We start from the raw sequence: 17,930 nt of genomic DNA on the forward strand, positions 1-17,930 counted from the left end.
GAACTTGGCTTCCAGACACCAGTGGTTCTGGGGGCATTCACAGGAGTGGCGCCACCTACTGGCTTTTGGAGCAGGGAATGCCCTCACTGTAGTCCTCCAACTTACGCCACACAAAAGGATGGCGTAAGTTCATTTTGGGTAAGGAGGACTTTCAGGCAGCCAGGGAGTTTCTGACATTTGCTGCCACCCTGTGCTGCCTGGAAGGAAGCCTTCTGGAGATGGTGAGGCAGCACGGCAACGGTGCCATCCCTGGCTGCCTGCGCCCTGTGAATTGGACTATATAGGTGACAAATTGCCCTTCATACTTTGTGAAAAATATGCTTAATGACAGGTAAGTTAACTTTAATATCATGAACAACACTGTACCCAGTCACAGCATATTACTGTAGTGTAATAGTTACAGTGTGAGACTGGGATCTGGGAGACCCAGTTTTGAATCGCCTCTCTGCCAATGGAAGATTGTTGGGTGACCTTGGATCAATCACACTCTCAACCTAACCAAGTTCACAGGGATATTGTGAGGATAAAATTGGAGAAGAACAGAACAAGGTAAGCCATTTGGCATCCCCACTACGGAGCAAGGTTGAAACAAATAAAAATTTCAGAGTATCAAGAAAACAATAAGGCAGGAATCTCCTTCAGCCAATTACACCCTCTTCCAGAGTTTGCCCTGCTTTTTTGATTGCTTAGTCACCTTCACAAAGATAAGGCAAAGAAAGAGAGAGCAGCTAAAAAGGATACCTTCTCTTCTCTAAGACTCAAAAATGCCACAGTGGGATTTGAATTTATGTGCAAGTAAGCCTCAATGATTTCAAAAGGACCTACGTTTAAGTGCCGAGGCTTGCAGCATAGGATTCAGAGGCTGTGTTCTAATGTCAGTTTTAACTGACACTGACTGTGTCTGGGCATGCTCCCAACATTGCCAGGCTTGCATGAATTCCTTATTTCTCCCTCCTCTGTTCGTTTCTTGTGGAAGGAATCCTAATTAGAAACTCTTGCTACCTATGACAAATGAATACATGTTCACATGCATGGGAAAAATAAACTCTGGCTAATTTGCATTCCTGCACTCGCATATCATTAGTAGAACAGTTCGTTTCCAACTAGGTCTGCGGGTGGGAGGGAGCACAAAGTCAGGCACACATGCAAGCTGGACAGTAAGTTGGGGTCATGCACATCCAGTGAGAAAGCTGGCTATCCTAAGGGCTCCTCAGTTTGCCTGCTAACTGGAGCAAAAGCACATAAAGGAGAGCAGCTTTCAATCCTAGATTTGAGCGCTAGCGCAATGTGAATAGATTTGCAATTCTGTTGTGTCATCTACATGATCTAAATAAATAATTGCTGGTCCATCAGAGAAGTTAATAAGCCTGAAGTTCAAAACAAGTATAACAGTTCTCGCAATCTTTTAATTAGAATAACATTAAATAACTACAGCAACATGGTCCAATTTGAGTGTTTTCAAATTTCAAGATATAATTATCTAGAAATCTTTGCAAGCCATTAATGGTTTTTTGATTCTTAATTTACATAGAAAACAAAAAGACACCTTAAAGACAAACAGATTTATTGAAGCATACATTTTCACAGGGTTGGAGCCCACATCATTATATTACATTAAATGGATTGTCAGCAGAATGTACACACAGCAGATGGAAAGGAAAGAAAACCGAACAGTGAGGTTAATAGGCCATGAAACACACAAGGTATACTTGGTTGTAGTTCTACAGAAAACTTTACAAGAAAAGCATTGACCACTTGCAACAGGAGTAATTGGCATTAGCATTAACCTAGTCATATCATGAAATTTACCACCTGTAGTGGTTGAGAAAAGCATCAGCTCTGTTTAACCTCTGGTTGATAACAGTTAAAACTGATTAATTCTAATTCAACAGTTTCTCTCAGGAGCCTCACTTTGAAGTTGTTTTTTGAAGAATTATAATTTCTAAAACAGCAGAAAAAACAGTCTGCTGTTCTTTCAAGATTTCGGAATATTTTTAAGATAAATTTATATCCATTATTCTTTTGTATAGAGAATGACCAGTTTTTTCTGATTCAGACTGTGGAATGACACTATTGACAGGCAATAGCATGCATCATGTTAGAGGACATGTAGATTAATTAGCTTCTAATAGCATAGCTGGCATTAGTTGGTCCTATAACAGTGTTGTCCGACTGAGCATGTAGACATATTCAGCATGTGGGTTTATTGCAGAGCCTAGTCTTTGGACTGGTGTCTCTGTTAAATACTCCATTGTTGCTGGTTTATATTGGGGAAAAATGTTTTGTATCGGGGAGGTAGAAAGTCTACCTGCCTAGGCTTAAGAGATCATTGTTCAAAATGGGTTTTATATAACTGACGCCATGGTCCATTACCCATGGAACTATCCTGTTAAGCCATTAACTTGACAATACAAACTGTCTTCAAATCTGAAAAAAAATATGGGTGACTACGCCGAAAATAAGACCGATCCCGAAAATAAGACCTAGCATGATTTTTCAGGATTTTTAGAGGACACTTGAAATATAAGCCCTACTATAAAAATAAGCCCTAGTTACAGATTTTCCAGTGCAACTGATCTGGTCATTTGGGGGGTGCAAAATCCTGGGGAAAAAATAAGACATCCCCTGAAAATAAGCCCTAACACATCTTTTGGAGCAAAAATTAATATAAGACCCTGTCTTATTTTCAGGGAAACACGGTATGAAGAGGCAAAGTTTGGAAGCCTGCTTTACTATAGAGGAATAACATTGTTAACAAATTTCGGTCAATAATTGTGTGGAATATTGGTCAACAGAGCCAGTATCTCCATATTAGCATTATAGTATTATCTGGCAGATTATCAGTGCAATCCAGAGCTGTCAGGTAAGTGAGGATGGTGCCACTTCAGGGTAGCTCCACCCACTCCAAAGATCTTTCTGTAGGGTGGGAAGCCCAAAAAGGTTTTTTAAAACACTCACCTAAAACTCCCACATAGGAGAAAATAGAGATATACCACAAAATCATGGAATACCTCTGTCAGCAATTCCGCCAGTGCACCCCCGGAATGCTCCCACCATGCCAACGCAGCTCATTAAAAGATTGATGCTGGATCCTACAACCTGCTTCAACTAAGGCAGGGGTAGGGAACCTGCGGCTCTCCAGATGTTCAGGAACTACAATTCCCATCAGCCCCTACCAGCATGGCCAATTGGCCATGCTGACAGAGGCTGATGGGAATTGTAGTTCCTGAACATCTGAGAGCCGCGAGGTTCCTACCCCTGAACTAGAATATCCGCATTATCAGTTTACCAGCGGCCAATTGGCCATGCTGACAGAGGCTGATGGGAATTGTAGTTCCTGAACATCTGGAGAGCCGCAGGTTCCCTACCCCTGAACTAAGGGAAGATCCTTCCTCTGTTGAAATAAGGTCCCTTTTCCCCCCTCTGTTGGATAAATCCTAGGAAGAATATGAAGAACTCAGAAGATCCATGGTCACTGCTCTAACTCTAAACAAGATGTGTACAATGCAGTACCTTGGAAAATATTAACAAGGGAAAGCATTTGACTATAAATATATCTGCAATCCCAGCTGTTAATAAAAATACTTATTCTTACCAAGAATATTGTTAATGTCTTCAATCAGCTGCAGTTTACAGTTTGTTTTTTTAGTATGAGAGGCACAAGCTCGCGACGCGGCAATGAATGGCGTTACCTGGAGATCGGTAAAACACCGCTTCCAGGCCGCCATTCAAGCGATGTGGGGGGGCGCAGAGCTGCAACGCAGCCGCGATCGCCTTCGCGCACGCTTCCCCGCCTGAAGACTAAGGCGTTTCCCCAGAGCGCTTTGCAGAGCTTCCTTTTGGGGAAATGCCACAGTGAAGCCGCTGCCGTTTAACGGCAGCCAGTTTTTTCATCGCCGCTTCCCCTACCTCGGCACTCACCATGAACTCGGAAGCCTTCAGCGCCGCCGAAAGGCCTGGGGACACGCCCCCCTGCCCTGAGCCACTGGAGCAGGCGCGCAGGGTTAGTTTGCGTGTTCCCAGGCCTTGGCGCACACGCCAGAGGCCCGGGACATGTTAATCGGCCGGGCGCCGGGCGCCCGCGTGGCACCGGCACTGCCCGGTAGTCTTTCCAGGACCGCCCATGCGGACATCCCAGCTGCCGCCGCCGGTCGGCGCCATAAATCTCCGATTGCCGCTTCACTTCGGGTATGAAACGGCCAAAGATTCGAAAAGAAGTAGGTAGATTATGTAGCTTCATGCTCAGCATGACTTTGAATGTAAATGCAGAATAATTCAACAATTAAAAACCCAAGAACTACCTTTTCCCCTGTGCAGTTTCATATATTTTACGTCAAGCAGTTAACAGCCTGTAAATATCAGATCATGTGCATGTTTGAAAAATAAATAACCAAATGATAATATAGTCATTTCTGCATTGAAAGACAGCAGATAGACACCAAATCATCACTCGTAATGTTTTTAAAATCTATTATTTAAACTACTATAGTCTGTGAAGATGTTGTTCTGGTTACAGTACCAGGCAGATTCACACTAGCCTGACAAGGACCTTTGATCTCCAGATAGAGCAAGCCTAAATGCTTTGAATAAATTACACAAAGGAAGCAAGTGGCCGAAAGGTGGTAGATCAGAGAATTGATCTAAGGGGGGGGGGGTGGTGGTAGGAAACGAAGTTAGGTGGGAACCAAGGGGAGAGAACAAAGAGGATTCTGATCCAGATCGGGCAGGGGAAAGCAGCTCCTGACCCAGGTCTGCAACAAGACATGTTTGGAATGGTGCTGTAGCTAAAAAATCTAGTATTAGAACATTTTCTTATTTCCTGTTTTTCAATAAAATCTTTGAAAAACTGAGTGGTTTTTAAGTATCTGGAAAAATGAAACCAGGATTTACAAGACAGGTGTGCACCCCCTCGCTCCTAGTCTTTTGACCTAGTCAGAAATTGGTGCTGAGGAAGTATGAGGTAAAGCTGACAGGAAGGCAAAAAATTGATTGCTTTTCTGGAGTTCCAGCAATAAGGTAGGAGAGGTTTGATGGATCATCAAGATGCAAGAGAATGCTTGGACTAGTCTCCTGAATATTGATTAATGGTTGTGACGGGTGTAGGTGAGTGCTGTGATGGGTGCAAATTTTTTACCGGAACACTCAGTATTTGTTGTGATAGTATAAATAATGGTTGGCCCAGATCACTAATCCTGTCACTTTAGAGCGTGAAAATAGAAATTAGTTGTTCAACCAGGCACACCTTGGGCCATGGGAAAAATACAGCTTCCAACCTGTCCCCACCCTTTGAGACACAAGATGGAGGCCCAAAATCTCAGAGAAAACTCAATTTTGCGTGGAGCAGTGTCTTGTTCTCATGTCAGCGACTGTTCCCTGTGCCACTTATGGCCACTTATAACAGGGGTGGGGTCCAGAAGCTTATACATGGATGAAACACACACACACACACACACACACACACACGCACTCATATACATATTTTATACATACACAGATAAATGGATACAATACAAAAATTAATTTTATGTTGCTACAATATATGTGAACAACCTACACTGACCTATACAGCTGATAGTTAATATTGTTAATTTACATGCTGCTAGTTATTATGTTGGGTCACCCTCCTGCTTTTGTATTTTGCTTTTTAAAATCAAGAATGTGTGTATATCCATGCTGCTGTTGCTTAACCTGCAGTTTTGTCTCCGTTACTTTCCCTCCACCATTTGTATTATATTTTGATAAAGACTAGATCTTTGGTCCATAAGAGAACAGTAATTGATTTTACAAAATAGAAGTTGTGTCATAACAAAAGACATAAACAAAATTAGGTTATTTGGTTCCCATTTTACAATTATCTATGTAGTACAGCAGGTAGATACTGTACTAATATACAAAAAGGATGAGCATGGTTGTTTCTTACATGTGTTCCGTTTGCTTTTAATTGTATAGTAAAACTAAGAAGCCTGTGTTCTTAGTTACTGCTATTTGAATTAGAACTAAAAAAAGAGTAAATGCATTCTGTAACCACAGCATGACACAAGCTAAAGGGGCCTTTGGCTAATTCGGGCCCGAAGAATTTTGTCCCCCCAGCCTCTTTGCTTGGCAGCATTGCTGGGAGGAATGTTTAAGCCTCCTCTCCTTTTGCATCATGATCCTAATCTCAATCAAAGTTCTAAGCATCTGGGACACACAGAACTTCCAGAACAGTCTGTCAACCTGACCTGGAAAACACAGGCCCAAAGGGACAATAAATGAGCAACTCATGGAAGTTACTTCAAGGAAACAAGCCCCAAAAGAGTAAAAACAAAATTTACATGCCAGGCACAATAACCGCAGTTCTCCTGAGTAAGTCCAGGTGAAAGCAATGAAAAAATTAGGGTTGCCAGGTACCTCCTTGCAACCAGATGGGTCGGGTGGGCAGATTTACTGGCAGGAAAACTAGGCCTAGGGAACATGGCAACATGGTAACATTTTTGCTGCACATCAGAAGTAACACTATCATGTTATTGGCGAGTCACTGGTGAGGCAGGGATGCTCTGATATTTTGGTAAAAACTCTATGGTAGAAGTCATTTTCACTACAGAGTGTGCCCAAATACTAGATCTGAATTGCTGGCAATATGATGATGTCACTTCTGGGAGCCTGGCAACCCCGCAGAACACTGATAAAATCACAACAATCTCCTAAGGCACACTGTTGCTGAACCAAAAGTCCCCATATTCTAACTTCAAAGGGAGACTTCAGTGTGAAGCTAATGAATACAAAAGGATCTGGGATTCATTATTCATTACAGGTGTTAATCAGTAATTTTATATATAATTAGATCTCTTCCCAAACTTCCTGCATTTCATGGTAATGTTACTCTAGTTTTTTTCCTACATATGAAAGGGGAAAAACTATGTTTGTTTGCCTAGTAAGGACATACCTCTGGCAAAGTGGGCTGTAGTCCAACAGAACTTATGCTAAACTAAAAATGTCTTAGTTGTTAAGGTAACTTCATCTGGATCAAGCTCAGTGTCTTCAAAGAAGTCATCAAAAATAACTGTCTTGTTTCACAGGGTTTCTTTTTTTTTGCCATTGATTTTCAGCATTTACGCCACTCCCTGACGTCCTCTTCACTCCCTTCCCCAAGGGAGATATTATCAATCTGTCCCTAACTTTGGTGGTCTCCATGAGGCGTTGAAAGAGGCAGTGGTAAGGCCACTCTTAAAATTTTTTTTGGATCCAGCAGATCATTCCAACTATTGCCCAGTGGCCCATCTTCCCTTCCTGGGTGAGGTAGTTAAGAGAGCGGATTCAGAACAGCTCCAGGTTTTCCTGGAGGACACACTGGCTTTGGACCCACTTCCGTCTGGCTTCTAACCTGGCCATGAGACAGAAATGGCTCTCGTCATCCTCATCTTCACTAAGGAAGGTTAGCACTGCTGTTACTTCTCGATCTGATAGATCGTTCATCACAGTCAACCACGATCTTGTGGCTCACCATCTTGCTGACAATGGATATATGGGATAGCCTTTCTCCAGGATCAGGGACAGAGGGTAGCACAAGGGGAGAAACCCCAACACATCTCTCCTCAATGTTGTTTAACATCTATATGCATGCCAAGTTGGTACAGAGTTTCAGGCTGGGTTGTCACCAGAATTCTGACGACACCCTGCTATATCTGTTGATCAATGGTCACCCCAAATATATTGGCAGGTTGTCTGAAGACTATGGTGAAATGGTTGAAGCAGAGCTGACTGAAATAAAATCCATTAAAGACAGAGGTCCTGTGGCTGGGCTGGGGCATGGGGAGGGCAGGGGAGACTAGCCAGCTCTCAACTCTTGATGATGCATAATTAACATGTTAACCATCAAGAATCTGAAAGTGATCCCTGGTGCCTCCTTATCTATGGAGGGACAGATCACACATGTAGCTGGACTAGCATTTTACCACCTTGGCCAACCCAGGCAATTGGCAGCCTATCTGTTGCAACCTGACTTGGCCACAGTGATCCACACAACACTCACCTACAGGTTAGACTACTATAACTTGCTCTATGCAGGGCTGTCCTTGAGACTGTTTCAGAAACTTCAGCTGATCCAAAATGCAGTTGTGCTAATCCTTATGGGGACTCCGCGGTGAGTACGTATTCAGCCAGTGCTCTGCCAACTCCAGAGGTTCTGGGTGGAGTTCTGGATCAGGTTCAAGGTCCTGGTACTAACCTTAAAAGCCCTAAAAGGCCTGGGGCCTTCATATCTGTGGGGCTGCCTCTCCCCACACATTTTCCAAAGAGCCTTTCCTTCAGCAAGTAACAACTTAATTGTTGGTCCCTGGACAAAAATCTGCCCTCAACCATGGCCACAGCTTTTTTGGCTCTGATCCCAGTCTGTTGGAACACTCTGTTGAATGAAACCTAGGCCCTGTGAGACCTGATGAAATTCCAAAGGGCCTATAAGATGGAGCTGTTTCCCCAGGTTTATAGTTGAGGGCTGCAAGGGTTCCAACTAGCCGGTTTCCCTTTCCTTCCATTGTCTTCCTTCCCTTTCCATTGGTCTTCACATTCCCCTTTCACTCTCCTCTTACTCTACCCCTCTCCTTTTCAATGATATATGAATTTCTGGTTTATGGGAGGATGAGAATGTTCCATCCCCCTCAGGTTAATTTGAATGGTGCTGAGATGTTGATGGTATTTATTGCTGCAGGTTTTAATGTTTTATATGGATTGATGTAAGCTAGCCAAAGGCTGCATGGTGGGGTAGAAGATTAATTAATTAATTAAATTGAACACTTCTATCTTTTTAGTATTTCTGTAAAGAAGAGTCACTGTATGATGCAATAATCCTTGTCTACAATATTTATTTATTTATTTATTTATTTATTTATTTATTTATTTATTTATTAATTAATTAATTAATTAATTCGGCTTTTATACCGCCCGATCCAATATGCTTTTCCTCTCCCCACCATGTATAATCAGCTGATTTGGCAGCCTTTTTTCTCCACTGAAATATTAGGCAGATCAGTTATTATTCTCTTCCTTTGGTTCATAACCTATTTCTCTTGGCACCATTGGTAACCTGTGTTATCAGCAACCAATAACATACAGCAGCAGTATTTGGGGAGGATTCTGCACAGATTATTCTGACATTAGGATTTCAATCCAGTTTATATCAGAAGATAATATTGGAAGATAAGACATTGCACTCATCATACTTTAGATCATTAACTCCAATCTTGCTTTTATAGGGTGTCAAAACTATACTGAACTGAGTACTATATGTTTTACTGTATAAAGACCAGATTATAAAATGGGTTTTCAAATATATGTCAAGATTTTTAAATTAAATGTTATTTTAAAACAATTTTCCTCAATAAAAGAGATTCAGGAATCACCAACATACATTTACCAGTTCTGAATTGGATAAAGTCAGTTATATGAATCATATGCAACTAAAACCTCTCTTTCAAGACCTTAGAAGCCTCAAAGAACCAAGGTTGTATGAAATCAATACCTGGTGGATTTCAACCGAAACACAGCTAATGCAAGTAGGTCACTTCAAAATATGTCAAAAATAAACACTGAAAAACCTGTACATATAAATAAAACTAACACTATCAATTTTTGCTTTCCACATTGCATGTAAGGCTGCAGGTAAACTGAAAGGATTAGTTTCACAGTGTGTAGCTCAAAAGAAAATAATGGACTGTAAACAAAACAACATATATCCATTTCATACCTGAGAAAGATGTCCCTAATTATCACTCTGAGTTAGTTTAAATAATTTTCAAAAATAATTTGGCTTACTGAAATTGTTGTGTTTGTACAATTTTTTTTAATTTAACACCTAAAATCCTAAACAGCACATTTTTGTGAAAATGTGTCATAGATACTAAATAATTAATGGTCAAAATAAGCTCACTTATTTAGTATATTATTTAGTCGATTATGTGTATCTGCCAGCCACGCTGACTAAGCTTTTGTTTCTCAAATAAAACTGTGGCAATCTTAGCAGCAGGGAAGTTAAAACAGCAAGAGCAAAAGATTTGATGGTGTGCCAACGTACAATGGAAGGAAATTCAATAACAAGCTGCAGAGACAGTGAGCTTTTATCAAACACACTGAAAAGTGGTGGTGGCTGCAAGTCAATGCTGGACCAGAGTGTGTTACTGCAGAGTGCAACTGAGTGTTTTCCCCACAGGCAGTACACTATTATTGACTCCCCCCCTCCCCATTAACATGTAGGGTGGATATACATTTATTGAAGGTTCTAATGGAAGGCTGAGGGACTCCTATCCTGAGGCCAGAGCAGAAAGACAGCCTATCACTTCATGTAATGGTAGCCCATGTGTGACAGACCTGACCTACATTTCCCCCTTTCTATCTCACTACAGCCTGTCGCTGTTTTAAGATGCTATTTTCCAAGAGGAATAAAAAAGAAATGCATTCTGGAACTGCCTGGTTAATGTGCTTTACTGAAATATTATTTATAAGTTGCTTAAGCAGTAGCTTTAAATGAGAAATATGTTATCAAAAAATATCCTAAACCAATTCTTCATTTGTAAAAGGAGGTGGAGAGGATATGTTTTAATGATTCTGAAGTGTTTATAAAACCATATGCTTTAGTATACCTTTGACATAAATTACTCAAAACCTATATCTAAAATGCAGCAGTGGAAGTGTATCAAAGGGCATAACTCAAGTAATTAAGAACATTTAATGAAACTGCTTTAAATACTGTCAAATGAAGAATGGCTAAACTAACTCATTATTATCTAAATTCCACATTCATTAGAATTAGTAGAACAGCTACCAACTAATGCTTTGTCAAAAGTAATTTAATGTTTTTACTGCTTAATGGATGTGTAGTAATCAGTATAAATAATGTATCTAAATATGGAAGCGAGATAAGAGCAAATGAAGTGTTTCAGTTGAACAAAAAGCATTTGAAAAAACACCACTGAGCTACCACTCCAACCTCTGCTCTCAAGAGCTGCTGCTGCTACTACAGCACTCCTCGGCAGGAACCTACCACACTGCTGCAGGTCATACTCTTTTTTTGTCTCTTCATTCCCTAGAATTTTCCATGCTCGATCAATTTCGATGAACCTCTGCATGCGCGCCTCCACTTCTCCTGCTGGCACATCTGTGCTCTGTTTGTCTGGATGATACTGCCAATCAAAGAAAGGAAGGGGAAAAGGGGGGGGGGAGGTAAAGGGGAAAATCAATAGTAAATTTGAGATCTATTTTAAGGTGCATAGATGATACAAAGGTCTGAACTACAGTGCCAAGGAAAACTAACAAAGAAAACAGCGTTGGCCACAAGAGATTACTGCCAGGTTAATTAGAACACTGGAATAGAAGCAAATACACCCAGTGGCACAAAGTCACAATGTGCACCAACAGCATTTTCTGGATAATTTGCTGATGGAATCACTGGTCTTATGGACAATTTACTTAGTGAGAATGACTGATGCAAACAGAAATAGGTTCACACAAATACATTCAAGACAGAATTAAGGGACAGATTGTTTATCTATCTTATTACATTTGGATTTTTTTCCCCAAACAGCATAATTCCGTGTTTACCAACTACTTAAAATCAATACTACCTGCTAGGTTTTGGAGCTGAAAGTGACTAGCAGATACTAAATGGAATTCACTGGGTATACAATTCTATTTCCGAAGCTACGATTCACCATCTTTAATTTATTCCAATCCAGTGAATAAAAAGCTCTTCCAAACTTCAAGTCACGGATCACTGGTCACAACATTTTGTGCTATTTTCAGTTAAGAAATATTTGAGGACACGGTTAAAAGGTAACATGTAAGAGGGCAGATGAAATAATACTTTATGGTTTGTATTAGCATTCCAAAACAAAGCACTTATACAACATAAATTATTTGTTAGATCTGGGCACGATGATCCCTTAAAGTATATATAAAAGGAACACACTAAAAAAACCCCAGCAGTTGCTATGGCAATAAGAGAAATAACCTCCCAAAAATATTACTGTTGTAGCACTGCTATTGATTTACTTTTTAAAAGTAATTCCCAGCATACCTTAAAATGATTTGAAACAAAATGTTATTTAAATAAAAAAAATCTTAGAAGGAGTAGTAATGCACTGCTGATCCAGCAGCACCGTGGTAGAACGTTGGGACGCCAACGGACCTACGGCCTTGCTGGTCGCACCGCACCCCCACTCCTCATCCCCCCATGAGTCACGGGTCATGAACTGTCTGGCTCAATCACCGGGCGCAGGGACAATGGTCTTGCCCCCAGGTGAGGATTAGGCTCAGACGCTTACGCCCTTCCCCTCCTCAAGACGTAGCCAGGCAGGAGATCATGCATCACATGATGATCTCCCTAATTCTCCCCGCCCGCCTCCCGAACTCCCCTCGTCCTCCCTCTCCTACACGCTCGATAGAATAACAATAAAAGGTGCCAGGAACCGCAGACGGAGACTGGCGAACACGGACCTCCGTCTCCCCGCTACTGGCTTATCTCCACCAGATGTTATCTCCGCTCGCCCGTTTACGTTTGACCGTAATGACGCGCAAGCTGGTGCCGAACCCGGAATCCTCGACCTCCACTCCTGCTCACCGTCAGCTTGGGAAGGGCCGATACCGGTCCGGCGGATCGGGCGATCCAGGGACCACTGCTGCATCGCCTTGTCCTCTGATCGGCGCGATTCAGAGACACGCCCTAGACACTCTTCGGTCCGATCGAACACAGGAGTATGGGAGCTTGCAAAAGCAGGGCTTATGACAAGCACGCTGATCTAACTGTTTTTTCTAATCTTAAATGCAGGGTCCCCGAAAGAGAAGGAGCTTAAATTGGTTGAGGAGATTGAAGCCCAGTGTCCATGGTACCCACAGGTGGGGACATTGAATCTTAAGGAATGGGACAACATCGGGCGACTTCAAGACAGAGGCCTCGCTGCCGATGTCGCTACGACGGAGACACAGTTTTGTCGCCATCAGCCTGCAGACCCACGTGTGCTCCCTTGTTGTAGGTCACCTCCTTTCTTCGCATCTTCACCTTCACCCCCCAACCCCGGAATTTTCTGATCCACCAAATTGACTTCGTCCTCCTTCTGCCCCCTCGCCTTCACCCAATTCAAACTTCTCCTCATAGCCCAGCCGCCTCCCTTGTTCGCTTCATTTTCTCCGGCTAATTGCATCATTAGCTTTACGAATGGCGCTGGTTTCCCAAAACTCTCGAACGATAGCCACGCATCTGCAGAAGAAAGAAACCTGACGGAAGACGATGCCGATTCTTGCACAGCTCCGCCCACTTCACAGATATGAGGGGAGGGTATTATCTCGGCGGTTGTCGAAAGTACCGCCTTTTAAGCTATAACATCCTCACTGAGTCTCATAGGCAATGGACGAGTCACCAGTCTTTACTTGAGAGGCATGTTGATATCGCAAGGAACCACCTAATGGTCTCCAGATCACTGGAAGACCACCTTCGTGATGCTCCTGAGCCCTGCACAATTTGTGGTCTGGGAAAGTAGTTCCACAGCAATGCTTCAACAGAGCAGCTACCTCCGGGCGTTTCTACACCGCCAAGCAGCTTTACGGCTTCGGGATGCCTTCGCCAACCCCAACGATCAGATTGTCCTTCTGCTCTGAGGCCACCTCTACGGTCGCTTCTGGAGTGCTTCTATATCGGCATCCTCACCGCCAGGCCAACCTAGAGTTTTCCTCCATCCGCAAAACCCCAAGAGCCCTATGCCGAAGCTCTAGAACAGGCTCCAGGAAGCCAAGAGGTGAGGTAGATAGCGAGGAGGCCCAAACGAGCTCCTCATGCTCGCAAAGGGAGAACGCTTCCACGGAGTGCCGCGAGGGGCTTATCACGGGCCTGGGCAAAACTGAACTGGCCGACATGCTTAAGGCTTGCCAGACATCGATCCTCCTCCGCCCACTAAGCTAGCCTCCTCGCCGCATACTTCCACCAGCGGGAGGCAGTCTCAGGATGACTGCTTTAACCATGCAGATCCGACATCTCTCCGGCGGGAGTGTAGGTATCTCGGGTGGGGGCCTACAACTCGATGGAGGAGGGTCCTCCCAGGAGGAGAAGGCCACCTAAAACCCGTGCCCACGCTGGCACAGAAAGGCTTCCACTGGAGAAACCACTGCCCGCTGGAACTCTGCCCGGCTGCCTCCCCAGCCCAGGACCAAGGAGGAGAGTACCAGAGCACTCCAAACACCAAGCGCCCCTGCCAAACCACCCCCACCCCCCCTCTCGGCATCTCGCCGCGATGCACCCAGCTCCATCTCCTTGCTCCCCACGAGGTTCTGTGGTCGCCCCAACTCCAGTATGACGAGCTTCCATCCCTACCGGGACTATTGGGCTGGTGCTGCCAAAGGCCTCTTGCCGCCGAACAGGGACTGTTCATCGCCCCCGAGGATCGACTCCACGCACTAAGGACCCATCCATCTCCAGGTCTGGACAAACATCCCACAGGAGTTGCCTGCCGGAGCCAGCCAGCCAGTTGATCCTTCTTCTGCCCTGCTGTGCTGCCCGCTGCCGCACTCCAATAAAGGCTACGAGCCCCAGCAGCCAACATGGCGCGCTCTTACACCAACGCCGTGAGCGTGGAGACGTTTATCGAGCTCCCAGCCATACCTGGAGTTTCGCCATAGAAGGATAAGTTCAAGGGCTTCCAGACACCGGGCGCTGATGTTACCGCTTATCAGAGCAGCCGAAAGTGGCCCCACTCAGTGGCCTAATCGGTGTTTGCCTCGCGACATCTGGGGTGGGGAGACAAACGCAGACGTGGAGCATCCGCCACGTCAATAGCCCAGGGCTCGAGCGGCAGCTTCGACAGTCCGCCCATCGCTTTAGACATCCATGTCAATCTCTTGGGAAGGGACCTCATGGTCAGGGTTAAACACTCTGGCTGGGATGGTAAAGCCGTCACAGATCACTCGGATCCCAATCGTACTTTCCAAAGACTACTTGCCACTCGTAAGGAAACCGTTTCCCTCCCTCCTCTTCCTTCTGTTTTTCGACCAGTAGAGGCGGAGGGCTAATTGGCTGACTGGCCTCCCTGATTAAAAATCTGGGTCTGGCCCTACACCGCAGCACTGTCAGGACAGGCCCCAGTTTAAAAGGCTGCCGCCATTATGCCGCTATCATTCAAACCTGCTTAAGCAGGAGCGCCTGTGCTCGGCAACTTTATCAGTACCACGTTAGCGTTATACGCTGAATAAACCCTTAAGGAGCTGCCCCGCGCTGCAATTCCCCAAGATAATTCGGATCAAAAAAATTTTCAGCACCATCCAGCTTCCTGCATTAGGCCACCAAGGTCAATGCAAGTGCAACTCCCTTGCAAAGAACCTCTCCTTTCCTTTGTGTGTGTGCGAGGAATTTGCCTCTAATTGCCTTGATTGCTTCATTCCCGGATGCTTCATCTCCCCAAAAGGCTCTCAAAGCCCCCCTTTGTGTTGCTGATTACATGCATACCCACAATCCCCCCCAGGACCCGCTTCTGCTCCTCGCCGAGGCTCTCGACTCCGCTTCTGGACGCACTTCTGATGACTTTCCCAGCCACCTCACTCAGGGTCAGCCCACCTCCGCTCCTCCCTGCCAAACAACCAAAGAAAGAGGAGAGGCGGCCCCCAGGAGGATTGCATTAAAGCAACCCCTCACAGGCTGCAAAAAAGCTTCCTTCTTCTCCTCTTCTATACTAAATTCTAACACTAAACTCGCATCCCAATCTCCCGCCATCCGCCCCAACTGAGCCTGGCGTAATCTGCCCCGTGAATCCCGGGAAAAGGGGGTGCGTTTCTGAGTCCCTCTTCCACAGGTCCCTGTGGACTCCGGACCACCATGACAGGGCCAACTCCATGGAATGGCGCCAAGAGGAAACCAACCCTATCCCGGAGATGGAACGCGATCTCTAGAGGTGATCCTGCCCAGCTTATCTCTAACAGGAACGCCTGCCGCCAGCTTCAAAGACCACGACTTGGGAGACGCCATACCACTAACCAAGCTCCTAGAGTTGCTAAAGGCGCCCAGCAGGGACTCACCCGCCAGACACCCGAACCTCTGTGCCGCTTCTCCTTATATCATTACCGCAACTCGGGCGCACTTTCACCATCCGCTTCGTTTCTACTGCTCTCCTGCCGATGGCGCATCGCCACTTTGACGAAGCCACCAGACCAACATCTGGGAGCAGTTTGCTGCCGCTGCCAACGCCTCTTCATCCTTCTGCCTGGGCCAGTACCTAGGAGTCGGAGCCTGCTAAGCCTCGCCTGCTCCCCTCGCCTGCAAGCTTCCCGAGACTTCCTAGCGCCCGCTAAGCCCCTTCGTCGCTCATCCATCAGGTACTCTATGAGCGCCGACTGGGGACCTGTCGCCCAAACTTTCCTGCCGGGCGCTCTCTCTTGTCACTCAAGACTGTCGCTAACTACTTGGTCTAACACCTGCGCTCGCATCACCGGGCAAGAGCTGGGAACCGACCCGGCCTATTCCATCGGCTCGCTAATTGGAACTGCACACACACGGAGGACATTCCCCATGTTCGAAACATCCTGCTCCCCAGGGGCTGGTTCTGGACCTGCGGGAGAACTTAATTACATTCCCGCCGACTCTCTGCCGGAACTCTTTGTTGCCCCAGTCAGCCACCATCGTCTCTACCCCAGGCTCCACCGGAGCCTCGACGCCACCGCCCGCTTCTGCCTTCGGGACTTCTCCTGTCGGAGCTGACGCTGTCGCCTTCTCCGAAGCAGAGTTTGTCTCCTCGCAACTTCCTATGGGAGTCCCCGACCGCTTCTACAATGTTAAGACTATTGGCCGGGTTGGCCTGTGCCCCTATGGTCCATCAACTCCACCTCCACCGCTTCTGGACGCCTTTCTGGCCTCCGAGCAGCAGGAACTTCGCCAAGCCAATTCTAGATAATCGTAGCAGCTATTGATTACTTGTTGCTGTTACACCACCACAAGTTGTGAGAATGTACATAATATGTGTTGTTTTAATCTTTCTGATAATTCCCAGTTGATTCACAAGGAAAGCGTGGAGCTGCAAGAAGTTGTATCTAATCTGAAGTATGATGTTTTGCCCTATTGGTGGTCAGCCCTCTGGAGCCGGCTGCCGGGAGGATGGTTGAGTGCTATTGTACAGCTCTGCATTGGTTTAATTGTATGCCTCATTATCGATCTTGTTTCGCCTAATGCAATCTAATATTGCCTGTAACGTGTAAGAAGCCTCCCTCAATTTCCCTACCCCCGCAGCCAAGTTCTAATGTTACACAAGCAGCTTGGTCAGCTTTGACTGACGGGCGGAGGAGACAAGGCCCTTTAAATCGCCTCTTTAGCTGCTGCCCCCTTTTTCTAAAATGTGCGAGGAGATGTAGTAATGCACCGATCCAGCAGCACCGCGGTAGAACGCTACTTAACGGGATCTACGGCCTTGCTGGTCGTGACCAAGACTCCCCACTCTCATCTCCCCATGAGTCACGGGTCATGAACTGTCTGCCTCACTCACCGGGCGCAGGGACAATGGTCTTGCCCCCAGGTGAGGATTAGGCTCAGACGCTTACGCCTCAAGACGTAGCCAGGTGAGATCATGCATCACATGATGATCTCCCCGACTCCCGCTTCTCCCCGAACTCCCCGTCCTCCTCTCCTACACTGATAGAATAACAATAAAAGGTGCCAGGAACCGGCAGATGGGAGACTCGCTAGGAACACGGACTCCTCCTCGGCTCTCGCTACTACATCTCCACCAGATGTTATCTCCGCCTCGTCCTCGCTCTTTACGCTGACCAAAGGTGGTCGACTACAGAAGGACTAATCCCTAATGTAAATCCTATGTTTACATTTAGAATTCATTGCGTAAAAGAAGAATACTACCATATAAGCTTTGCATGGCAATTTTTTTCACTTCCTTTTTGAGAATCCGCAAACACTACTTTCAAGAGTAGAGGCATCT

The 17,930-nt window shown here is 45.3% G+C and overlaps 1 protein-coding gene across 1 annotated transcript in view; it reads right to left on the minus strand.

Annotated features, from left to right (window-relative positions):
* DNAJC24 (DnaJ heat shock protein family (Hsp40) member C24) overlaps positions 1–17,930 on the minus strand; it is a 70,409-nt gene that overhangs the window by 4,967 nt on the left and 47,512 nt on the right. Inside the window, exon 3 of the mRNA XM_048485534.1 lies at positions 11,015–11,153. Within this exon, the coding sequence (XP_048341491.1) occupies positions 11,015–11,153 (139 nt within the window). The remainder of the gene's footprint in view (positions 1–11,014; positions 11,154–17,930) is intronic.

The sequence above is a fragment of the Sphaerodactylus townsendi genome, linkage group LG02 (assembly GCF_021028975.2).
Source record: "Sphaerodactylus townsendi isolate TG3544 linkage group LG02, MPM_Stown_v2.3, whole genome shotgun sequence".
Taxonomy (NCBI): domain Eukaryota; kingdom Metazoa; phylum Chordata; class Lepidosauria; order Squamata; family Sphaerodactylidae; genus Sphaerodactylus; species Sphaerodactylus townsendi.